The sequence below is a fragment of the Pygoscelis adeliae genome, unplaced genomic scaffold (genome assembly GCF_000699105.1).
Source record: "Pygoscelis adeliae isolate BGI_AS28 unplaced genomic scaffold, ASM69910v1 Scaffold445, whole genome shotgun sequence".
Taxonomy (NCBI): Eukaryota; Metazoa; Chordata; class Aves; order Sphenisciformes; family Spheniscidae; genus Pygoscelis; species Pygoscelis adeliae.
The window spans coordinates 805,866-830,938 of record NW_008824894.1 but is presented as its reverse complement, the minus strand read 5'-3'; the positions used below and the strand labels follow the sequence as shown (position 1 = coordinate 830,938).

At 46.6% G+C, this 25,073-nt stretch overlaps 2 protein-coding genes across 2 annotated transcripts in view; one reads left to right on the top strand and one right to left on the bottom strand.

Moving 5' to 3' along the window:
- The first annotated feature begins 2,873 nt into the window (after positions 1-2,873).
- On the top strand, positions 2,874-18,923 carry PGS1 (phosphatidylglycerophosphate synthase 1). The gene is made up of 10 exons (XM_009324591.1): positions 2,874-2,899; positions 4,640-4,829; positions 5,983-6,060; positions 7,213-7,312; positions 8,005-8,194; positions 8,555-8,733; positions 9,670-10,203; positions 14,498-14,646; positions 17,037-17,179; positions 18,771-18,923. Exons 1-9 carry the CDS (start codon positions 2,874-2,876, stop codon positions 17,154-17,156), a joined length of 1,566 nt encoding a protein of 521 aa, XP_009322866.1. The 3' UTR covers positions 17,157-17,179; positions 18,771-18,923.
- Positions 18,575-25,073, bottom strand: part of DNAH17 (dynein, axonemal, heavy chain 17) — a 39,045-nt gene continuing 32,546 nt past the window's right edge. Inside the window, 9 exon segments of the mRNA XM_009324590.1 lie at positions 18,575-18,952; positions 19,738-19,963; positions 20,504-20,647; positions 20,909-21,091; positions 22,186-22,368; positions 22,699-22,878; positions 23,601-23,792; positions 24,360-24,598; positions 24,601-24,730. Of these exon segments, the coding sequence (XP_009322865.1) occupies positions 18,705-18,952; positions 19,738-19,963; positions 20,504-20,647; positions 20,909-21,091; positions 22,186-22,368; positions 22,699-22,878; positions 23,601-23,792; positions 24,360-24,598; positions 24,601-24,730 (1,725 nt within the window). The 3' untranslated portion in view covers positions 18,575-18,704.

Below are 25,073 nucleotides of genomic sequence, written 5' to 3'. Positions count from 1 at the left end.
CGTTATCCGGGAAGGCCCGGGCGGGAAGCGCGCTGTCCCCTCGCTCGCCGCTTCTCCTTTCTCGGCGCGGCGCTGCCCGGGGGTTTCTGCTCCGTGTGTTCCCGACCGAACCCGTCAAAAACGCTGCCGAGGTGCGGGAAGTGACGGCCCTGCCGGCAAGGGACCCCTCGGCCTGCCCCGGCTGGGCGGTTCTGCAGAAGCGGTTGCTATTTTCCGCAGTGAATCAGCTGCTGAAAAGGCTGGTTAAGGCTAGGCTTAGGTTTAGGCTTAGGGCTAGTTCTGCTCCTTAAGCTTGCTTTAGGCCGTCAGTCTGCGCTAGCTGTCTGTTTGCCCTTAGGACAAGAGGTGTACTTTATTTCCTTCTTTTTTATTCCCTTTACTCCTGCTGTCTTTCAGGTGCAAAACGATATTACTCATTTGCCAGGGATAGCTTTCCACCTCGGCTATCACAAGTGCTGGTCAGCCTCCGGAGCGGCACTGGCCGGGGTTTAGGTGTTAGGCACAACCCGCCTGGACTGGGGAGTGTCGGTGGAAGGTGAGATCCTCCCGCTCCCTGTCAGAAAAGAGATGAGAACAGGTCTCAGTCCTGTCTGCGCCGGGGCTGCATCTAGCACGAGAGAGGTGAGCGGGGAAGAGGGCCGCTCCTTCCAGCAGCAGTCACCATTAGGCTGGAGCAGGTGAATTATCAAACCGCGCACAGAGGGTGTTCTCACTGTCATTTTAAGCAGATCTGAGTGGGCTGCTGTGGGAAGGAGTGGGCCTTCATTCTTCTTCCCACAGCTTGTTCCTGACATCTCCCTTGGGCAGCTGCGCAGTGAGCGGGGTCCAGGAGCTGACCTCTGAAAACTGCCCAAACTCTCCCTTTCCTCTCTCTCCTTCCCCAGGGAGCGAAAGGGACGGGGAAGGCACAGCTGCGGGGAGGCAGGTCTGCCCTTCTCGGTGCCAGACGGGCTGCGTGCCGTGCTAAGGGGAATGCACAGCTGCAGCCTCAGACTGTGGTTCCTCCCATCAGTCTTTCTGCAGCCACGCTCCCCTGAACAGCTTCTCCTCTCCTTATTTTTGCTGCCGCACTGCTGCCTTAGTTCTGCTGACACTGCTCCTTTTGTGGGGCTGTGCGATCAGGAGTACAATTCATGCTAAAAACAAAACATTAAAAAACCGGAGATGATTGTCTTTCTGTAGAACCATGTTCTGGATTCAGAAGTGATCAAACAAAATGCTTTGAAGAAGTCTTTAAAAAAAGGTCTTTTTCCCCCAGTCTTTGGGCATCACTTTGCGCTGTACTTGGTAAGAGAACACTGGAAGGATTCTGTGTTTTGTTTTAGTTAGTACGGTGCCTGATACAATCTTATGGACAAGTTAAACTTATTTTTGTAAGGGTGGCATCTCTCTTATCACGGCATGTCTTCACTCTCCTTTTCCCCTTGGACAGCAGATGTGCTGCAGTCGTCCTCGCTGTTGTCTCAGAGCCCTGTGTTAGCCCGTGTTCCGCTGTATGTTCCTGGTTAAGCCAAGGAAATTCTTTTCAAACTTCTCTTTTGGTTTCATCAGTGTTTTTTAGCGTAGATAAATCACTGTACTGGGCCCTGGAAGGAGACAACTGAATTCAAAGACAAGCAATTTGTAGATCCCCCTGTGTGGTGACGTATGCGTGGGTGAAAGGACGGCGCCGTATCCTGCAGTTTCACTTCACCTCTGGTTCTGCAGATGAGGTTTTACAGTGAATAAGTGTTTCGGCTCCATCATGAGTTTGTGTACCAAAACCACAATTTTTAAAAATAGAACACACAAAAAAAATCCCTCGTTTATATTTAGGGTCAACTTTTTATGCAGAAAAGATTTGAGGTGGTTCCTTCTAGTTCTGTTTTCTCTTTCCGGTTAACTCAGTGATGTGGAGTACATGGGAAGGACTCCCCCCCCGCCCCATTTTCTGTTTCTCTGAAAGCTGGTTTGTTGAAGTATGGAATTTTGATGATTTCTTCATAATGTTACGTGGTTTCTGACTGTTGTGTGCGTACAGTTGAAAGGATTGTGTTATACTTGGGGAGTTGCTTGAGCTATTTTCAGTCACCTGTGGGTAGAAGGTGCCACTTCGGTAGACGGCTGCTGTGCCATTGTTGCTGTCAGCTGGAGCGAAATACCGATTTAATTGATAGTTATAAAAGCCTTAGGCTCTCAACACTAAATAAGTTCTAAAATTTCAGTATTGGATTAAAAGATCAAACAGTGTAGATATACTCTAAATTGCCTAGGCAGCAAAAAATCCAGAGTATAGAATTAGTGGATATCAATACATGCATAGAATTAATCTGAAGGCTCAAGCCAAATAGTGCTGGTGACTCAGATCGATTTTACTCCCTCAGCAGCACTGGGAAAGGTCTGCCTGAAGAGCGCCTCATCAATCCGTAAACCTAACGTTCGGCCACGCAGAGTGAGGATGCAGTTTAACTTGCAGTTTTCATACTCTTTGCCAGAAAATGGCTTCTTGGAATCATGTTTCTGCAAAGTGGCTTTTCGGCCACTGTACTGGCTTTTGGAAGTATAATTGGCGAGGACTGACCAATGGAATAATAAGGAAAATATTTATCTCCTCTTGCTGATTAATTGTTATCATAAAATGCATAAAATTTGCCACTGTTGCCTCAGTGGGAATAATTCCAGAGAATGTAATTTGTAATCTGCGGGGCTGGGTTATAGCCCTGACTTTGTTATTGCTCTGCAAGCCGTGCATTTTGTTGTTTTTAAAAAAAGTATTTTTGGATGCTAGTCCGAATTCATGTAGCTCGGTCTTCCTTGCTCTGTTTGCTGTGCTCACTTGGCGGTAATGTAGCAGCGGGTCTCTGCTCACGCCTTGAGACGTGAGTTGAGCAAAGATGCGCAAGGGTCCTGCTCAGGTTCTGTAAAGATTCACTAGAATGTGCGTGAAAAACAGTATTTCTCGTATTTCTTTTCTGCTTTGATTTTTTTTTTTTTTAACATCTTCTATGGAATATTTTCATTGTTTTTAACAGCCTGTGTTGGTAATCTACACAGCTTCTGGGTGTCAAGTCTGAGCCTGGTCCACATGATCTGTTGAAAAATGTCATCCTAGGAATTCTTGCACAAATTGACTCAGATTTCTGTTGCGATGAATAGTCAGTGACAAACCAGTGGATTTTCCAGGAAACGCAACTGCAAACTGTTTGGCTTCTGTGTAAGGGTGTTCGGAAACCTTGTGAAGATCCAGTGTTTTATCATGAAGCAAATGAGTGAAATCATCTTCCTGGAATCTGTGGTCATTTGAGCTTTGGATTGTGGTAAAACCTAAAAGTTCCTCGTAACAAATTCTGGTAAAGGTCATAACCAAGTTTCTTCTTGGTATGTGGTGGTGGCAGAATGCATCAGGATGGGTCACAAGATGGTGGCTGCCTGTTGGCCCGAGGGACCTGGCATTCCTCTGGGATGAGACCAGCCGCCTCGGTTCTGTCCTGACAGCAAGTCTGACTCCTGCGAGTAGGGTTTGCAGACCAGAATGTTTTCTGTCAGGTTTGGGGATGTAGTTCAGTCCCTTCCTTGCTTGTCGATTCCTGGATCTCATGGGAGTTGCTGCTGCTAATTGTGCTGAAATGTGGTTTTGTCATGTGGACAAACTCCTACCAGGGGTTATTGTATGACTTGATGAATTTGCATGCTAAGTCTCCAGAGAAGAAGAGATGCCATTTGCTTCTTGTCACCCCCTGAAGCATGGCTGTTAGCAGTAAGTTGGTTTTTTCCCTAAGTGACTTCAAAGGAATTAAATTTGTTCTGAAATTTCTTTTTAAAGAATGAGCTTCCTGCTGTTTCCCTTACAGTTACTCTGAAGTTTGTAAGAGAAGTCTTGACCTTCCTTTAGTACTTGTGCAGAAAGCAAGTGGCATCGTTGTAGAGGGCTACCGAATGTTTCGCAGTTGTGCTTCTTGGCTCGTACTTGTTGAAACTTGTTGAATCGGTTCTTTGGTACGTCGTTCTGGTGCTATGACTTTGTTGCTTTTGCTTGTACTTGCACTCAGGCGCTTTGCGTGCTGTAGATCTTTTTTTGGATAGGTTTGAGGCGTTGAAGCATTTTTCTGTTTTGTTAAGGAACTTTTAGAGTAGCATGATTTTTAAAACGTCTTTACCTGAAATAGAAACAACTAATCTTTAGCCCAGCTGAGAACTAAGCTAGACATGAAAGTGACTGTTGGCCATGGCAAATCTGATGTGTGTGTGATAAAGACAATTCAGAAGTGACTGATTACAGGTATAGCTGGTACCACAGCAGCACCACCAGACGTCTGATTTGTGGGTGTTTGGGAGAGTTCACATCCTCAGTTTCTTCAGCTTCCAGCCTGTTTCCTCTTCTGTGTTCTTGTTCTGAAGAAAGTGTTGTTTTCCCTCATCTCCCCTGCCAGTTAGGGGAAGGAGCTGATGATGTCAAGATCTGCTCTCCTACCTTTTTCTTGTGGTGTTCTATTTCTAAATTTGGCTTTGGTGGGATTATGGAAAGGGAAAGGCATTCTTGCCATTGTGGATCCTTACAATGTATTGGCCCTGGTTGCAGCTCTTTCTTGACCTACTTGGAGGTTGTTTGTGGGAAGCAAAGGCTCCATTATATAGAATTTCTCCATCTTTCTTTTCACAGATCATCATGGCTTCTTCTAGCTCCGTTGCTCACCCCTCCTGTTCCTCTGATCACAGCCCCGCCTTGTTCCCTTTGTCCAGAAGGAGCACACAGGTTCCAGTGGATCAGGAATCTGGTTCCAGAGTTTGGGATCTCCAGCTCGCATGTCAAGGTGCTTTCATCCCCAGCTGAATTCTATGAACTCTTGAAGGTGAGTTGCGGGTTCCAAGTTGTGGGAATGGTTTTTGGGGGCTGGGAGCTGCAGTGGTTATGAAGAATCATAGACAAGTTGTTAGGAAGGAGCACCTGCAGGTTGCTAGTCCAGCCTTCTACTTGAAACAGGATTGTTGTCAATGCTAGATCAGGTCAGGCAGGCTCTGTCTAGCTGAGCCTTGAAAATGGCTGAGGAGGAAGGTTCTGCCTCTGGGTAAGCAGTTCCAGTGCTGCACCATCTTAGTAGTTCACAGGTTTTCTTCTGGTGCCAGACCTGAACTTTCCAAAGCTGTTTGTGGCTCCTGCTCAGCTGTAACTACCAAGAAGAGTTTGGCTCCGTCATCTTTGTAACTACTCTGCAATTAATTGCAGGCTGCTGTTAGATCACCTCCCAGCCTCCTCTTTGCAATACAAAACAAGCACAGCTCCCTCAATCCCTCCCAAAGGTCTTTTAGGTCATTACACTGTGAATCCTGTAATACTGCATCTCTTAGGTAACTAGTAGGGCTGAGGTGAGAATTTCTTTGTTTAGCTCAGTTGCTTGAGTCTTTTCACAATGCGTATTTAAAGCAAGTTCCAGTACTTCTGAAACATGATCTTGGATCGCCATGGTAAGCTGTTGGAGAAGGCGGCTCGGGTGGGCCACGAGGGCAGCAGCTACCACCCCCTGCGGCATTGGTGGTGAGCACAGGGGAAAGGAGGAGAGCTCCGTAAACAAAGGTTTCTAGGTTCTAGCTAGTTCACAGGATGGGATACAAAGGATTAAAGCAGTTGCAGAATGAAGGCTGGGATTGCCAGTACTGATACAATCCCAATGTTGCAGCTACTGTGTGGTAACTGCTCTTGTATGTAATAGTTTTAGCTGCAGGGAATGTGTTCCTCTGTTTTCCAGAAACCATTGATCTCTTCCTTGATTTTTGGATGCAGCAATGGTGCTGATGTTGCTTTGTAAAGACCTGTGTGTTTTACATCTTTGCTATCAGTGTGTTATCCTTGTGCCTTTCCTTCTACAAGGCAAGGGAGACAATGCTATGATTTGGCTAAAGCGATCCTCCTCGGGGGAACCACAGCTCTTCTGTGGTCTGGATCATTAGCTCCTAGTGATCACAAAGACCGAGGATGAAACTGAACTTATTTTCTGCTACTCCCAGGTGCAGATAAAAACAGCCAAGCAGCGAGTGGTGATGGCTTCACTATACCTGGGAACAGGGCTCCTTGAACAGGAGCTGGTGAGTGTGGAAAGGGTTTGGGAAGGGGAGAAAGTGAATGCAGAAAGAAAATGCCTGCCTTTGCAAAAAGCATCCTGTTCCTGCAGGTGCAAGATGTGTATGTGGGGTGCAGTTTGTGAGCTTGTAATGTCCTTAAAATTTTCATATAGGGATTCACTTTACGTGTGTTTTCTCCTCTCCTTGAGGGTTTTCTCAGGGTTCCTGGCTGCATTTGTGTGCTTGTACGTAGGGTGGGGGAGGGAGGAATTTGGAACGTAGGCGTATGGAGTTTCTGTTTTAGACCTAGTAGAGAGCCATGGAACTACTGAACTTTTTCATGGGATAATGAGCCTGGATCTTCCAGACTGTTAGAGGTTACTGGCATAGTGTTCAAAGGGTTTTTGCAGAACTGTGGGATCATGGCTAATTTTTTTTTCCTGGCATTTCTCTTGAACATGATTAAAGTTGTACGTATGTAGTGCTATGTTTTGTCCTCCAAGTACAGTATGCAGATGCAGTATTAGCTCTCTGCATTCAAGACAGAGGTCAGTTTTGCTTCATGTTGTTTACCTTTTCTGTTTCCTGTCCTTCCCTCTAGAAACAAAAGCGTTACCCAAGACCTTTAGGGAGAAGCCTGACCTTGGCCAGTTTTTTATGTTGGAATGCAAATTCCACAGCAGGGTAAAGGTGGACAGAGTCCTGCACAGGGTTTTGTGCCTGGCTTTGTCTGGGCTTGTACACAAGATTTGAATTTGCATGTGACAAACAGCCTTGTAGTTAAGGAATAAAACTGCCTCTGCATCATTTGTGAACTCCTACCAAGGTTTCTCTTTGGTAATGCAAATCTGTGATTTAGGAATGATGTTGGGACTTTCTGCTAGTATTAATTGCTCTTCAGAGGCTTGAAGAATATGCGCATGTAAAATTGATGCCCTTTCATGTGTTGCTTTAGGCTGAGAGTAGGATGCCGGTCTGACAGATGCAAAGTCTAAATAGCAGTGTTTTGCATGAGTAGGAAATGCTCATTGGGAGCATTATGAAGCAAATGAAGGGAAAAACCCTTCATACTAGGGTGTGGAAGCTTTCATGGCCACTGGCCTCCTGGTTGCTGAACACTTTCCTTATAAAGCTTTATTTGCTTTCTGTAATGAGTAGAGAAATCTCTCTCTGCAGGTGGATTGCTTAGAAGAAACGCTGGAGAAGTCGCTGCAAGCAAAAGGATTGTCTAACCTCAGAGTTTCCATTCTTCTTGACTACACCAGGGGATCTCGGGGTAGATATTTCAACGCTTTGCTTTCTTCAAGGACTTACTTTACAGTTAGGCTAGATAAACTGTTCTTTTCAGAGAGAGGCTGTCTTGACCAATTGGACCTACTTGCTTAAATCATTTACCTTTCAAAACTGGCCTTTTGTATACCAGTTACTACTTATTCCCAGAAAATCTTCAAGCTGAACAGCTTTTCTTCCGAAAATAGGTAGTAGGAGCGAGAAGGGCCAAACTCTGCTCTGTGCAACTTGTGCTTTCTTGCTTAGTTCACTTGTCAGTGCATTTGCCCTTATCCATCATGCTCTCTTATATTTTCATTTTTAAAGGAAAGTGGGAATTGTTGGAATTAGCAGTACACTTAATCAGAAACCTTTGTGGTGACTCTTTGTAGCATGTGTTAACTAATGCTGGGTGTGGCTTGATTAAGAAGCTTGAATGGTGTCAGACCTGCTCAGTGACTGTTTCCAAGGCCCATTCATCAATGACCTTACAGTTCTGGATGTCAATTCCAATATTGACATAGTGCAAATGAAAGTGATTTAAAAAAAAAAAAAAGAAAAAAGGAAAACATGTTAGGTGCCAGCAGATGAGATTGGTGCTTATTCTGTAACCAGCTTCTAGCTGAGGAGCTGTGGTGCCATGCCGTGATATATCCCGTCTGGTGTGATCCTGCGTGTGAAACTCCCCTTGTCTCCCAGGTAGGAAGAATTCTCGAACAATGCTAATTCCATTGCTGCAGCGATTTCCCGAGCAAGTCCGTGTGTCCCTCTTCCACACCCCAAACCTGCGTGGACTTCTCAGGCTCCTGATTCCAGAGCGTTTTAATGAGACCATTGGACTGCAGCACATCAAGGTCTATCTCTTTGATGATAATGTGATCCTGAGCGGGTGAGTCCTGCCTCTTCAGGCCCTTATATGGTTCATTTAGCTGAGGTTTTGAGGCAAGGTATGCATGCTACCAATGCTGTCTGAACTTCATTATTTGCATCTGGTCTTTCCGTAGTGATCGTATCAATGCTCTTCTGAGATGGAAGAGCAGCCACAGCTCTTCCACATGAGATTCTCATATGAAAGAGAGAGTCTTTCTCAAAAGGAAAAAAGAAAGATTTCTCATGATTCAAAAGGAAATAGCCAATTTGTACTTTAGTCCAGTTATATGCAGAGTGAGATCTGTAACCTAGGCTGGGGTGTTCAGGATCATATGCCTATGCTCTGTTCTGGAACTCAACTCTTCTTTTTCTCTCCTAGCGCAAACCTGAGTGATTTGTACTTCACCAATCGTCAGGACCGCTATGTTCTCCTGCAGGACTCTCCTGAGATTGCAGACTTCTTCACGGAGCTAGTGGATGCGATTGGAGATGTGTCTCTGCAATTACAGCGAGATGATACAGTCCAGATGATGGAGGGGATGGTACACCCGTACCAAGGTAGGAGGGAGTTGTCTTATCTGGGTGGATGATACGATCCAGAGGAGGGGAGTGACAGCCAGGGTTTAAGGATGACCTGAACTTCATCCATTTGTGAATTGCTGAGTGTCTGACCATTGTTTACAGCCTGCGGGGTGTCCCAGTTCTGTGCCATCCATTACTAAAATCCAGATTGCTAGAGTTTTGAGACTGGATCTATCAGAGTGTTCCTAGCACGGTGGCTATCACCAGCTAATCTGGCAGAGTGTGCAAAGGCTAGAAGTTCCTCTATAACTGTCTCATTGCTTCTTCATAATTCTGCTGCTTATGACCTTAAACAAGAACTTAAATTCCTTGAGAGGTTCTTTCTATTTTTGATATTAATGTCTATAATTCTAGATGTTCTGTGTGTACATATTCTGAAAGCTTCATGAATGTAGTGCTATTTTTGGTAATTAATAATTTGTGGTTGAGTCTATTCTGGCAATCAAATGAATATTGGATTAGGAAGGCCGAGAACAAGCGTTGAAGTGGGCAGAGAAGGGCATCTGTCTGTCAGGTTGATAGCATCATAAGTTTTTGTCCTGGCCTTGCGCACTGCTGTGTGATATCAGCTTAGCCTGTGGGCAGTAGTTTATTTTGTATGTTCTGGTGATTCTTGGTTACCATTTTAGCTTTGCCCTGGTCTTTTCATTTCTCAGTGGATTTTTCAAGCTGCTGCTAGTCAAGTTTCTTACCCCTCTTAAAGCTGAATATTTTTCTTCTGTAATGTAGCTTTGCTAACCTTAAAACATTGGTTGTTGAGACTTAGGGAAGAGAAAGTTGTGTGGTCTTTGTGTTAGCTCCTTTTTGTTCCCATACTGGTGTCCTGTCAGTAGTTTTTCCCGCTACATAATAGGCAATGTGTAGCTCTGTACCTTTAGGTCTCAAACACAATCTCTTGTGGTTTTCCTGCAGGAGACAAGATGGCTTACTGTGAGATAGCAAATCGAAGAGTCATGGAGGTGATCAACTCTGCCAGGACACGACAAGAACTCCTTCACGCAAAGACTTTCCACAGCAGCCAGCAAGGCAGCTCCTTGTTATCCCAGCAAGGCTCTCAAGCCTCTGGGGGTCTGAAACCAGAACCCGACACTTGGATCTATCCCTTAATCCAAATGAAACCTTTTGGGATTCAAATAGATGAGATGGTCACAGAGACGCTGCTGACAGAGGCTGAACGGGATGCCAGGATATACCTTACCACTGGCTACTTCAACCTGACACAAGCTTACATGGACCTCATTCTGGGCACTAGGGCTGAGTATCGGATTCTTCTGGCCTCACCGGAGGTGAATGGTTTTTTTGGTGCCAAAGGGGTGGCAGGTGCCATCCCTGCTGCCTATGTTTACATTGAACACCAATTTTACAGTGAGGTCTGCTACCTTCACCAACAGGAGAGGGTCCAGCTGCAGGAGTACTCTAGGGCTGGGTGGACTTTCCATGCCAAAGGTAAGATGTCCGTTTCCCAAGAGGACTTGTTCAGAAGGCGTTTGAGACTTGTGCATATTTGAATTGAGCAACTAGTGAGGGGATGGCTGGGTGCCGAGTCTAGACTTAACCTCCAAAGTACTCATCCAAGGTTCAAACATCTTGCTTGCATAAACCTGGAAGGTTTGGATCACTCAGGGGGACAGCCATGCGAAGTCATGTCTTGCCTGATTCAAATATAGTCCCAGAGATTATACAGGAATTGTCCCTGTGGCGACAGTAAGGCACTGTCTTGATGTGCAACTTGATGTGAAAGAAAAGGAAGCATCTGGATGTATTTATGATCGCAGTAACAGTTGTGATTCAGTTTCTTGTATCCCTCTTGCCGGTTTCAGCAGCAAGAAGTGATGACTGTGTCAGGGACCCCAGGGCGGGATCTGCGGCAGAAGCAGGAAGGGAGCTCACTAGTGGTGACTCCCCAGTGGTCCTGGACGCCACGTTCTCTTGGCAGCCGGTCTTTGTGGGGATGATGCAGGTGTTGAGGAATTTGTACCAGCTTCTGTTTATGGCTCACAGGAAAGTGCAGCATAGTGAATAGATGCACCCATGTGCCTTCTGGGAGCTGGAGGCAGCTGGAGGGGAAGTTGCTATGAAATGACTATTGCTTAACAAATGTAGTTAATAACAAAAAGAATTAATACTGCCATCATGATCTTCTGCAGAAGACCCCAGATTCTTTCTTGCTTGATCGATTGTGTACAACTTTCACAAGCCCAATGCCACCTTGACCAAAGCATGAGTATTTTTCCCTGACTGGTTGTTGCTGGTTGTTTCTCTACATTTTCCTTCCAGAAAGTGCAGTCCTTGACTCTTATGTTCTCCTACTTTATACACAGTAGTAAGTATTTGATTGCTCAGTAGTAGATTTTAATAATGCAAATAGCTTAGGAAGTCTACTTAATTGAGGATTTTTTTTTTGAGACGTTTGATGCATGTGACACTTTATAAATATCTGGATTCTTACAGTCTTCCCATGTGGAGGTGCACCAGTGGAACACCTCACAAAATGATTTGGTCTCCTGGACAGGCATGGCTCTCGGCCAAGCTAAGACATCTTTGCCGTGTCCCACAGCATCTTCTGTTACTCTAATCTGCAAGTAGAGCTCTGCACCGTGTCACTGTGTCACTTCCTGTGATGGCTCACTGGTCCCCTAGGACAATTCTATTACTGTAAGCAGTACCCAATCTGGCACTAATTAACATGCAAGTTTCCCCAGCCGGCTTTGCAGTGTGCTGAGGGGCATTTCCATTGTTTGCAGCACGTGTCCGGTTTGAATGCTGGAAGGGTGCAGCCCCTGGGGCTCTGGCCTGTTCCTGTCCGGGAGTTGTTCTCCCGTTGTTTTTGTTTAAGGAGACTAGCTGTTAATGATTGTGGGAATGCCTCTATCTGCCCTGCTTCCTGCAGGGTTGTTCAGAAGAAGGTTCAGAGGTGGCAGGGAGAGAAAGCTGCTGAGTAGGCCTTCTCTTGACTAAAGAAAATACACAAGTGTTACTAGGCTGCCTCTATGTTGAAATGACAAACCTTTCTAACGAGTGTTGTGCCTCTCCTGCAGTGGGATCAGTAACTCTAGTGCAGTAAAACCCTTATCTTGATCCAGGGCAGCCTGAAGGGAGGTGCCTGCCTGGCTGGGAAGTCCTGTGTGGTCTGTCTTCCAGGAAGCACGTGCTAAAGCGATCTGTGGTTCACAGGTTCCTCCTCTTGCTGGGCACTGCTGACTCTGAGTGGGATTTTGTGGTTTGGCATGGATTGAGCTCGGAAGGCATGGGCTGTTTTTCCAAGCTACCAAAGTGCACGTGGCAGTCAATCCTTTTTTGGGCCAGCTGTGCCTTCTCGTGGAAGTGCTTTGGGCTCCGTCTGCTGTATGGCATTCTCTTTGAGAGAGGGATACAAGACTCGGAGTTCAGCAGCTCCCGTGCTTGGCAGGAGGGACAGTTGGAGATGTTTGCTGCCTTCTTTCCGTTTCCTCTTTGGAGTGCTAGAAGGATCAGCTTGTAGCTCCCTTCTCTGGCACGCTCTGCCCTTTGGCACATGTTTGATTCACCCGGTTTCCTTCTGCAGGAGTCACGTAGTGTGTGTGAAAGAGAGGACAGGGCAGAAGAGGGAAAAGGAGGAAACCCCGGAGACAGATGAAAGGCAGTTACACATAGAGTCTGGCTCCTGGAAGAGGATGTGAGATCCCTAGCAGCAAATAGTGCCTGTTAATACTTCCTTTTTGGGCTAAGATGAAAGACACCCTTTAGTCTCCTATAGGATCTAGCTCATTTACACCAAACGCTGTGGCTGCTGTTTTGTAAACTGTTCTAGCTCCTCTTAAAACATTTTGTATCCTCATGCGCAACTTCCCGCAGTGTGTATTCCCACCAGGGTTACGACTGTCCTTGGGTTCGGTTGGTGCAAGTGCAGTTGTAGCAGCCCAGTTCAGAGCGCTGCACAGCCATCATGCACGTGTGAGTAGGAAATGCAAACCTTTGCAGTGAGAGAGGCTTTCCTGGGTGTAACATCATGAAGCCTACCTGCAGCAGTGCACACCTACCCGTCTTCTGCTGCATTTCTGGGTGTGGTGTTGTGGGTGACACAGGTACATCCTTTAGGATTAGGGTCCCTTCCATGCAAGTGTCAGGTGACAGAGTGCCAGGCAGGTAGCTGTTTGCTTGGAGATAAACCCGCATTACTGCCATTGAATGGCGGCTGGGAAACTGCGCTTCCCCTTTCTGGAAAGGTGAGTCACTGTTTGAGCAGATCCTGCCAGGTGACCATAAAGCCAGAGGGACCATAAAGGCTTTAGGGCTGCCGCGTGACTGCTTAAAGAGCAAGGAAGCGCGTTCCTTGTAGCTGCTGCCCGGGCAGAGCTCTGGCCTGCTGCTGGGAGCCTTGTGCTGCGGCTGGGCCGGGGCACCACGCAGCCCCCGGCAGCCGTCCTGTTTGGTGGCAGAACTTGCCGAATCTCTGTGCCACTCGGGTACTTTTTGTGATTGCCGGAGCCCCCCGTGTTGGCACTCCTGCCCTTCTGTGGGTGGGGGTGAGCCTGTGGAGGAGTAGGTCGTGCCACTGAGTTATGGGCAGTGCCAGCTCTGAGCCGGGAGGTGTAACTGAAAGTGGCAGCAAAGCTGCTGAGAGTGTGCAATGTGGGGGCGGGGAGGAGGTTACAGGAACCAGCGGTGAATCGTCAGCTTCTTACTCAAGGCATTCTTGGAACTGCTCTGGGGTTGAGTTAGGAAACCTGCTTCTATTTTAAGGACAAGGTGGTTTTTATGCTATGGTTTCTTTGTTGTAGTCTTTGCGTGACTTGCAGTAGGGATAAGCCATCTATCAGGGACCTGCCCAGGGCTGTTCTAAGTGCTTGTGCCTTGCTAAGTGGAGAGCAAACACTTCTTGGGTCCGTTTATACACAGAGAATGGCTGTATAGACTCTCCTTGGCAATAGTCCAGGCTCTGCCGTGGCATCCCTAGCTGTTCTTTCCTGCTGTGCTACAGCGGTGTGCTTGAGAGTAGTACGGTGTTTCCATCTGGTTTGTATCGCGCGTGCTCTTGTTGCACTGGCAAAGCTGTGTGTGAACTGGAGTGGTGAGTGGACTTGGGAGTCTTGCATCCTGGCAAAAGTTTGATTTCATCTTCGGGTGGCTCCTCAGGAAGTGAGTGGGTGTAATAATTTGCACTGCTCTTACGAGTCTATTTCATGTGAATTCACCTGTCAGAGCAGGGAGATGCCTCTTCATGTCACTGTCTTGTGTAGTCTCGGGAAAGGGGTTAGTCACTGTGCAACTGCGCTGCTTCCAGTTCTGGAACTGACTGGTCCAGGCCTGGCTTGTCTGCCTGGCGCCCTGTTGCTTGGTGTAGGTTTTCCTTTACTGAAAAACTGTTTGTCTTATTTCGGTGTTTCTGAGATATGCCGTGGTGCAAAACGACCTCTAACTTAATGAGTGACTCATTCTGGATTATTTTGGGCCCCTCCGTGCAGTTTATTTACATTCTTAAGAATGTGTCCCTGGGGCGGCACTGAGCATGCTGCAGCCCCCCTGTTAAGAGCACAAGTTTGGACAATGCAAGCTGTGCAAGGGTACCCCAAGATTCATACGAAGCTTTACAAGACATGCTAGACCATCTGCAAGGAAGCTTGCTTTGTGTCGTGATCTTTTATAGTTACCATAATCTAACATGTTTAATTAATTTCTTTTAAGTGAAGCGATTGTTTGAGGCTACTCCGGTCATTTCCTTTGTCTGCCACGCTTCCTTTCTTCTCTGTTTTTCCTGCAGGCCTCTGGCTGTACCTGGCAGGAAGCGATCTTCCCTGCCTGACTCTGATTGGCTCTCCTAATTTCGGATATCGATCAGTTCATCGTGACTTGGAAGCTCAGGTTGCAATAGTGACAGAAAATAAAGCCTTGCAGCAGCAACTCCATCAGGTAAGTGGCTGATTATGGGGAGGTAACATGGATGTTGTGCTTCTTGGTCACATAGGGAATGCTGATGACGCGGTTGCAATAAAAACCTACAGCTACAATAATTCAAAACCTTCTTGAGCATAGGAAGTCTCAAGGAGCTGTCAGTTAAGTGACTATTGATGAGATGCCTGCTGCAAGTGCCTGTTTCTGGGAAATGGAGGCCATAACGGGAAAGAACATGTGTCCCCAGTGAACTCGAGTATCAGGAGTGCTCAGGCAATGGATGCCGAGAGACACAGCACTCGGAGAGGATCTGCTGTCTCTCCTCTGCTCGCTGATCACACAGCACGTTCTTGGGCCTTATCCCCAATATTTGGGCATTGCCAAGGTCGCACTGTGCTCTAGGATAGTGAGGTCAGGCCCTTTGAATTGCTGATCTTGGAATTCTAGAGGATTTTGCTTCTCAGGCATTTGGGAAATCCTTTGTAGGAATATGAACGCCAATCAGTTAGCTTTTGGGTGGCTGCCCGCAGGCTGTGGAGGTGAACAAAGGCAGGGGATCTTAGTGTAGTTTCTACAAGAGGAGGATTTCTGGGCTGGTTGGATTGCCCGTGAAGTTATATGACATAATATATTCTTGAAGAATAATATGACATTATGTAGTCTTGACACAAACATTTTTCAATGGTTTAATGTTCAGTGACCCAGTTTTGGTGGGGTTTTTTTTGGTTTGTTTTTTTTTTAATTAGCAGCTTGGACTGCTCAGCTCTTTTGCTGCTTCTCTAAATCCTGTCTGGTTCTCCAGCTGTCTTGACTCTGAATTTTCTGCTGGAACTGACAGTGTCCCAAGTAATTTCTCATGCAGTGCTCTGATACAAAGCAAATTGGTTTGGTGCCTCTGTGTGTGACTTAGGGATCTCAAAAATGTATTCTCTTAAGCCAAGTCCTGGCATAAGAAGGCACAGTTGTCTTCAAGATCAATGGGAATTGCCCTATTGCATCAGGGCTCTTCCACAGGATGAGTCAGAGTATATCTAATCAAAAACAATTCTATTACTGGAAGAGTTGCTTGAATATTTCAATTCATATCTTGCCTCTACTTGTTTCTAATGGAAGGGGAGAATCAATGAAAATATGACAAAGGAATTTTCTCAGGCAGCACTGCAGTGATCTAATTTAAAGGGCTTTAAACCATTCCCATTTGCTGGAAGCTGATTTTGAGATTGGCTATTTGTTTACTGTTCTGTGATCTTTGTTTAGAAGACTTAATACGTTACTGGTATGCTGCCATGAAATCACTTTGCCTATGTAACGTTCAGTTCCATTTTAAAAATGTGCGATGAGATTTGAGAAGAAATTTGGGTGGTCTGGGTATCTTTGGGTGCTCCACTGAATGAACTGAACTTCAATTCAGATAACTGGTCTCACTTCCAGTGATCAGATGACCTCACTGTATCAGATGACCATGGTGCAGAATCTTCATAGCAGGGCTGACTATAGCTCTTGGAGTATTTGGGGTTTCTAAAATTAGACTGCTTAGGCACACAAATGTCTTCCTTCTGCTGTTGGTTCATCTTTTTGGTGTTAACTTTCCAGCGCTTGATTCCTGTTTCCCTGTTCCACGCTGAATTTAAACAGTGCAGAGTATTTTCTGTTGTTTGTGACAGCTTAGCTAATGAAAAAAAGATTATGAACAGACTTACCGTAGATGGTCTGCTCCTTGTTTGCCTGCAAATCTAGAAACCTGACTGGCTTTGATAAGAAAACTGCTTCTACCTTTGATCAAACAGCTGCTTTCATGTGCAATGCGAGCATGTATTATCATCATGATGGTTCATTTCCTCCTTCAGCAGTATTGTGTACACACTGGAGAAGCCTAAGTGTTTCTGGTAATTTAGTTGAAATCATGACTGCATATTCATTTGAAAACACAGCGCTTGAGCTGTGTCTAGAAAGAGCTGCGTAAGCCAGTCTCTTGAGATTATGGTAAGGTTTCCTTTTCTGGCAATTACAGTGAGGGATTTAGGATTTTTCTGAAACTGAAGCTCAGCTCTCTTGCAACTGTGGGGTGCAAAAAGGCAAAACCTTCTACCTTTGCTCTTTGTAGAGTTAAAATTGCTAATTCTTGAGGTTCTGTTACTGAGCGCACCAATAGTCATCAAAAAGCGGAGTGCTGTGGCAGGCAGGTGTGAAGGACAGATCCTGTGCTAGCTCCTTGGTGGTTCGGTTGCTCTGTGAGTTGTGCCACATGGAATGAGACTCTTTCTTATGTTCAGGCTTGTGGCAGAAATGATGCATCCTTTTGGCAGGATCCACGGCCAGTTTTATCTGTGATAATTTGCTTTTCTTAAAGGCCATTATATAATTTAACACTTAGGATTTACTGGGATGATGTTTCTTTCCCTGTGTAGGAACAGGAGCAGCTTTACCTCTGCTCAGGTGTAGTCTCATCATCAACATTTGAGCAGCCAAATCGTTATGTGAAACTGTGGGTGAAGCTGGTAACGCCTCTGATCAAGAATTTCTTTTGAAAGAAGAAAAGTTGCTGCTTTGGGTGAGTTTTTTGCCATTCTTATGGGGAATTTATATTGCACTGACTGCAATTAATAAGTGCAGTACTCTCTATCACGTGGAAGAAATAGATGATGGAAACAGATGTGGGGAAAAAACAGGCATCTCTCTTTTCTTCTGGGGTACTTGCCACTGACTAGAATCATTGCTTAAGGCCTGTACTGGGTTTCATCTACTAGAATTTCTGGAAGGGTCAATGAAAGAGAACCCGTACAAGGGTTTTTCCCATGCATAGAAATAAAACTTCCATTCCTGAAATGTCCCTTTCAGAGTTTTGTGGAGAGGGGCTGTGTTTATTTTATCTTGACCAGCTAATAGAAAACATTGTTGGAATATTTAAAATGTTTTGTCTTCACCTTGTAGATGTTGGTTAACAGGGGCAGTTGTTTTTGCTTTTCTGCTTGGTACAGTGCCCTGGACTTGCCTGCCCGTTTGACTGCCCAGTAACTGGAGCCCCTCTGAGCTTCATGGAATCGCTCTTAGATTTTTTTTGTGTGCTGTGCACATAGTCCATGCAGTTGGCACCTGAGTGTGTGCCCTGGATGCTGAGTGTTCACACATCCATTTTATTTACATAAATGCGGCCTCCATTTCTCGGGTTGTGTATCTGGCTCCTTCATGTTAAGATGTGTTACAAGTGTCTTTCATGAATTGCGGAGAGGGCATGAGGGGACTTTTGGGGCTAGTGTGATTTTTGGATGTTACTTGCTGAAAGCGGGAGCCTCAAACCGTAACACGTCCTGCAAAGAAGTTGGTTGGGAAGCCAGATAAAGATGTGTTAGAGCGCAGGCTCGGCCTGCCCTGTGAGTTTCACTAGTGGAGTATGTGCAGTGTGTTCTGATCTTGTATTGCCAACAAAAGGGATTTCTGGCACCTGAAAAGGCTGAAGGTAAGTGTAAAGCTTAATGGTAATTTATTCTAAATGCTTTACAAAGAAACAAGCCGCTCTACTCGCCTCCCCTTGTGGCTTTTCTTGCCACTAGCTGTGAGGGAAGTTTTATGCAACTGTAGAGACTGATCTGTTTGCAGCTGGACTTTCTTGGGGTTGTACTGGCTGACATGTTGGTGAACTGGGCCAAATCTGCACCTTTCTTCTTCTGTCTGGTCTAAACAGATACATGCTTCCCTGCAGGAAGGTGTTGTGCACATGGCTTGATGAATTTCTGTTCACAGTTAGCACTGAGCGATCAAACAAATAGCTGTGGAAAGGCAGAGAGCTATGAGAAGGAAAGGAATCCAGATAGTTGCATGCAATTGTTCTGTTTGATTTCCTTTGGTGGTCTGGCACTCAACCAGCACTTTATCAGAAACCACCAGCTGAAAACCAGTATCCGTCATGAGAAACTCCATGTATTGTGAGAGCAGTCTCCACATGACAGCAGTTCCAGCACTGTTTTTATTGATACTTTGCTAAAATAGTTCTGGTACAATCAAACTTAGTCTAAGTTACACAACTTTGAGTGTTTTTGCAAGTAAAAGCATTTGCTGTTTTCCATAGTCATTAAAGTTTAGATCTGTAAGAGCAGAGCAACAGCGGCGAGGATCCACTTAGCAGCTTTTTCTTTTGTCTTTAGGTTAAAGGTCCAGACATAGGTGGGACCTCGCATCCGTGTCTTATAGACAGGACATTCATAGACGTTCTTGGTGTCCATGCGGTCCACAGGGATGGCTCTGATGAAGATGACTGGCATCATGGGCGTCAACTCCTTCAGTCGAGCGTCTGCTATCACACCAGAAGGGATGTCCCATCGAGCGCCTGCAATATCATGAAATTGTCAGGGTGCCAGCTGCCCAGGGGCTTTTTCGCTTAGAAGGGGGGCTGTTTTCATAACTACTAATGGGTGGGAAGGAGTTGCTCTAGCAGCACAGTCGAGGATGGAGTGTGAAGGTTGGGTAGCCATGGCTTAACATGTTAGCCCTAACGACTACTGTCATCTCACTGTGACTCATGAATGCATTTTGCCTTACTGTGTGTGGGATATCTAAATAAATTCTGTCCCCACTCATCCCTTCAGCATGGGTTTGCATGAAAGTTGCAGAGCTGAAGGTAGGACTTGGCTGTGGTGGGAACTACGATAGCTGTCCTGCGTGGTCTGTGCTCTTGTTTAAGTGGACCCCTTTGGTGCTCTGCTGATACTGCCATCTCATTCCCCCTTGTTTTTTAGCAGTAATTATTTTAGGTTCTGAGTTTCCTGATTTGTCTTACTCACACATCAAATAAGAGCATAATATATTTATTCACTAGAACCGTGTAGTTTCAGACAACTCGGTCCTCAGGTTCATGATATGCAGTCTGAATTTCCAAAAAACAGCTTCTGGTTTGTGAAACTCTGCTTGTAAACTGGATGGGTGCTGCCCTCAGCTGGCGTGTCTCTGACATCAGCGTGGAATAAAGGCTCCGCTGCTTGGAGCTTTTGCAAAAGCTGTACAAATTCAAATAAGCCAGTGAGTACTAACACCTGCTCTGTTTGCAAGAATTTTTAAGGCTGAACCGGGCTTTCTCCATGTCTGAAACATCTCATAAAAGATGCAATCTTTTACCTTCCATGAATAATCCATGCACATAGGAGCCTTCTCTGGGTGGAGCTGTTATATCCTCACGGTTTTTCTTGGTCACTTCCACTGAAAGACACATCTTGTCCAGTGGCCATTCGTTTTTTCTTGCCATGGACTGCATGATAGCAGTGAGGAAGGACTGGGGATTGAAGAATCCTGCCAGCCACACTGTTGCAGGCAGCACAAAGTCCGTTGTCCAGACTTCCAGTTCCTGGAAAATAAAAACAAAGTACTTCAGAGTGAAGCATGGCCTTTGAGCAGCAGAATATTGCTTTGAGATATGATGTGACAGAGATCTGATGCTTCACTGTGCCTAACACGAGCTTCAGGTAATCTTCCAGATGGGGAGACTAGGATGGAGGTGGTCTGTGATGAATAAATAGCAGATTCCACTGCAGCAATGAAAGTTAAACTGTTAATTTGGATTACAGTAAATACTGCTATTATTTTTTTTAACAAAGCTACACTTTAAATAGATGTTTTTATTAAATATTCTTTTTTTGGAGACATATAAAGTTACGGTGGGGTTAGTGAATGTTCTTTTGAAACAGTGATATACTCTAATGGTGAACCCTTTTCAAACTTCTGCTCTCATTCTTGGGGTAACAGGCCATTTCAGGTACTTCAAACTGCTTAAATTAATATTGAAAAATAAACCAGTTAACCACTGTACGCTGATGGAGATGATTCCTGGTCTTCTGTGGTGTCTGCTTGCTCCCTAAGCTTTAACTTTCACAAGAAATCTGCTCACCCTAATCCGAAGGAGCAGGTCTGCATACCAGGCTCCTAAGCTAAGAAGAGAGGGATAGGCGTAACGTGTCCAGGATTCAGGAACGTTGTCATAGAAGAGAGCGTTTGCCAGCTCTTCCATATCCGATGTAATCGTTAGCTCTCCCTTTTAAAAAAGAGAAAAAGTCTGGGCAGTTTTACCTGAAGAAAGCAAGACTGATGGAAGTATTTGGTCTCGAACTCATCACGAAGCAGGAGGCTGGTACCGTCTGCCCGTACCCAGCACAGTGGGATGTGTAAGAGCGCGAGCAAGGGTAGCCAAGCGCTTTGCACAAGACAAGGTTCGAAACGACCAACAGCCATTTGCAAACCATGGGAAATTATTTGGCAGGGAGAGGCGCTTTCTAGGCAGCTACCTAGTGCATACCTTTAGTCCCAAGTCTAACTCTTTCAAGGACCGCCTGATTTCACGGGTCAGGATGTTCATTCTTTCACATTCCTGGAAGGCAACTATGACATACGGGGTCTTGTCCACTGCTTTCGCTACGATCTCCACCATACTGAATGGCTCCGGCAGCCTCTCAAGAATCTCGTCTAGGACTGACTTCACCTGGAAAGAATATGCCATAGAACTGCTCTTACCTAAGGAAAAATGCTGTGGGTTAACAGTTAATTAACTTAGTAAGATTTTTCTTCTTCTGCCTTTGTGTCTTCCTGTGCTTCCTCCTCTGTTCTGAATACTCTATTCTTTTACTAACTGCTCTTGGACCTTAAAAAGCTGCAGCTTTTTTTCGATAGCCAAGAAGGTAAGCACTGAAGCCACGGAGGCTGTGAAATTCAAGTGTAAAATCCAGGGAGTCAGGAGGAAGACTTCCCCACCACCACCCCTTTTTAAAAAAAAAAAAAAAAGTATTTTCAGTAGTTGCTATCATGAATGGAAATTACTAAGCCTGTTCCATCTGCTGAGGACGTGGCATGTGAGTCACGTTTTGCCACTGGTGCATCTCGACACCATCAAAGAGTAACCTTTCTGAACACTGCTGACTTTTGTAACTGCACCACGTGTTCAGATGGGGTGAACACAAAGAAACTGCTGGGGCAGCATTTCAGCCCCTTCTTCTTCACCCTTTGGGTTTCTCGGAGATGCTGGAGGAGGGCAGCTAACGGTCTTACGATCTGCATGACTAGCTGCCTGCCTGGGATCTAGGCTGATGCAAGAGGAGGGGAGAGGGCTGCAGCTGGGACAGGGACAAACAGGCAGCCGCGGCCAGTACTTTGTCTGCCCTGGGCTGCGGTATCAGTGCTGCCTTCTCAGCAGCTGTGGAGCGGTGAAGCGTTTGCTCGTGTTCAATTACATTACCGGTGCCAAAGACTGGTAAAGTTACTGACATGGAAAGGAGAGGCTGGTCACAGAGAAACCAAGTGCAAATATACTTAAAAACTTGACAGGAGTGTCCAGCTGAGCAGAGACTGCAGCGTGTCTCGATAGCTCTGCGCTAGCAGCTCCCCCTTCTCCAGGCTGACAGTTTGTAGCAGTAGGTACTGGGCTAGAATCACATCTCTCTACTATCCTGCGCTGGTAAGAAATCGGTTATTATTACAGGTCATATTCTCCTGTCCGTTGTGTGTGGGCCCATATCTGTCCTCTCCATCTGGCCTCTGAATTGTCATTGTTTACTGTAAAGAGGCAGAAACTTGACTTGCCTTTTCCTCTCGCGAGACACCTGAGCCTCCTCCAGTGTCTGATTCTTTGGGCTGCATTTCCAAAACTGTCCGAAAAAGCCTGTCCGAAGTGACAGTCAGGAAGCCAATTTCTGCGTTGGGGTGAAGGCCGTACAAGTAGGGGCTCTCCGGGGGCAGGTTGTCATCGATGTACTCGTGGTAACCCTAAGCGCAGGGCAGGCGCTGACGTTAGTTTAGCAGATACGTACAAAGGAGCCTGAGTTTCGCTTCAGCCTTGAAAATACGTCATCGCTTTTTGGTGGTGCTTCACAGCTAGCTGGCATTGCTTATTCAAGATGGTTTTTTTACTCATGTCTTACCTAAGTTTTTCCCTTACCACCCCAGCCACAGGAATTATTTTTGCAGCGATTCTGCGTGTTTCCAGGGGATTGAAATTTTTTTTTTCCCTTGGTTAGCATGAGGGAAGTCTGACTAGTGCGCATTTATCCAGAGCAGTGGTTTTCCACAGCAAATTGCAACCATAATCTTTCTTACCTTGTAATCCAAGCTGGGAGGGATCAAAAACCCTGGAGCTAAGTACACTTCCCCTTCCAGCATTTCCACACGGACGTATTCACTCAGGTAAGTCCGACACAGCCGGCGGTCCCAGTCGTCTGTGATATGCCCCCCGTACATGATTTCACCAAAGAGGTACCGGAGATCATCCCATGGTACCTACAAGGAGAGGCTCACCGTGGGGTTTCTGTAGCCTGTGTGGCTCCCCAGAAGTCCCCTGCAGCCCTGCGAAGCTGCACGCGCCTGTAGAGCTGCGGGGTCACAGAGCAATGGCTCCCGGGTTGACCTGTCCAGAGTCCAGGGAAGTGACAGACCCTGGACCCGCAGAAGCTCGGTGACAGAGTGAAGGGGAGCAAGACAGGGGGCCTTGTCTTGGGTGTCTCTTGTGTTCGCCCACAGATTTCTCCTGTCCCGGTATGGACACAGCCAATCATACTTTGAACCCCTGTCATCCCGTCTTTATTCAGATCAACGTCGATCACGTGTGTAAGGCCAGGTGAAAGCAGGACTCTCCGAAGGGTGAGACCTCAATCCCGCTCATTGCACCTTCGGTCGCGGGGGCAGGCTTTGCCTTTTAGGTGGAAAGTAATTTACAAAAAAACAACCCAACAAAGCAGCGAGGCGTGAGCCAGAGCAGGCACTCGTCCCAGCCCGGTGCTAAACGCCCGCTTTCCACCCAGCTCAGCCGTGCTGAAGACTCTGCACCTTCACCTGCCAGAGTGTGCAGGCAGCTCCCTGGGGAGGAGGGGAAGAACTACTGGCAACGCTGTGTTTCCTCGAGAGAAGGCATTTGTGCAGCAAACGGGTGAATTTTTTTTAAAAAAGGTTGATTGTCATAGTGTGTATTGTGCTGAGATATGATCACTTTGTAAGTCCCTTACCTTGGGGTTAGCCTCTAAGTAGTTGTACAGGACGTTAATCGATATGGTCAGGTCACCGTTGTTGAAGGGGTAAGGTCTGTTCCAGCCCTGAGCGCCAAACTTGCGCCGCTCGGCCACCACCGCGTGGAAGTAACAGAGCGCAAACAAGACGCATTTGAACTCAATTTCCTTGCTGCACATCTCTAACGTGTCCTGCAGTGGAATAAAAATGAGAGTGGGTTTGCAAGTGAATGAGTGAATATCGCAATCGGCCATCCATCTATTTAAGAAAATTAAGATGATGGCAAAGGAGAACTGAAGGATGTTTATTAAAAAAAAAAAGGCATAAAATTATCTTTTAAAGATATGCTAGTTGGTAAATTTTTGCATTCTTTTTTTTTATAAAAAGATTAGGAATCCACACACACAGGTACACCCCGCTGACAGTCGGGGCGGCTTGTTTGTGGCACTAAGCTGCAGCAGCTCGACATTCAGCCTTGGGAAAGGCACCAGTAATACAGCAGCCTCCCTGGTTCGGGAACCCTCGGGCAGCTCTGGTTACCCCTAAATCTCATCCCGACAAATGGGGGCTCTGGGCACCCCCAGGAGGACATGCCTGGGGGTGGGCTGGCTTCTGGCACAGCATCCGTGTTTGCAGTGACACCCCTGAAGATGCTCAGCCTGTGAAACCCCAGGGATGGGGTGAGCTGGACACGCTGACCCAAAACCGGTTGAAAGGAACCGGCTGTGCACAGCGCAACCGCGGTGGGGCGAGGGTACCTGGGTGAAGAGGTCGAGGGCTTTGTGCAGGTTGGCATACATGCCCGTCGGCGGCTCACTGGTGATTTTGATGGCATTTTCCAGCAGTCCCTGCGGGATGATGTGTGCCTCGGGGCTGGGGGCTGGCTCGGCACTCATGAACACCCGGTAGTCGGTGTGGCTACCCAGGCTGTACTGCTCCACCATCTTCTCCAGCGTGCCCAGCCACCGGGCCACCAGGTGGATGTTCTGCAACAGGAACCCCTCCTGTACTGCTTGGGCTGAAGTATAACCTCGGGAATCAGTTCTTCCCCCCCCCCCAGATTCCTACTGTAGTTCCACAGAGAGCAGGTGCAGCACAACATGGCACCGCTCGGGCTGGGGACACCCAACTAACCCAGGCAGTGTCACTGCCATCATGTGGGGTACACCATGAAAAACCCTGCGCCCCCACTGCAGGGCCACCATCCTCTTTGGACGGCCTCCCACGCTTTTGGCCTCCACTCTCTGTTGCCAGTCTCCTACTCTGTGGCCCTTCTCTGGTCCCCTTGGATTAGGCCAGCGGTATTTGGTGCACACCGAAGGTCTGTCCGTCCTGGATGTCCCCTCACCTCCTGCCTTGCTCGTGGTGGTGCGGTGAGGGTACAGGGCCATCGTGCCCCAGCCCTTGCCTGCTGGTATTGTGTCCCCCTGTCATTGCAGGGAGGGAGGGGCACTGCACTACCCTCCCCCCCC

Excerpts from the sequence above, each read along its gene's own strand:
- PGS1 (XM_009324591.1), top strand. The coding sequence starts at position 2,874 with ATGCGCAAGGGTCCTGCTCAGGTTCT. Across the intron at positions 8,734-9,669 it reads GATGGTACACCCGTACCAAG|GAGACAAGATGGCTTACTGT; the intron begins GTAGGAGGGAGT and ends GTTTTCCTGCAG. Across the intron at positions 10,204-14,497 it reads GTGGACTTTCCATGCCAAAG|GCCTCTGGCTGTACCTGGCA; the intron begins GTAAGATGTCCG and ends TTTTTCCTGCAG.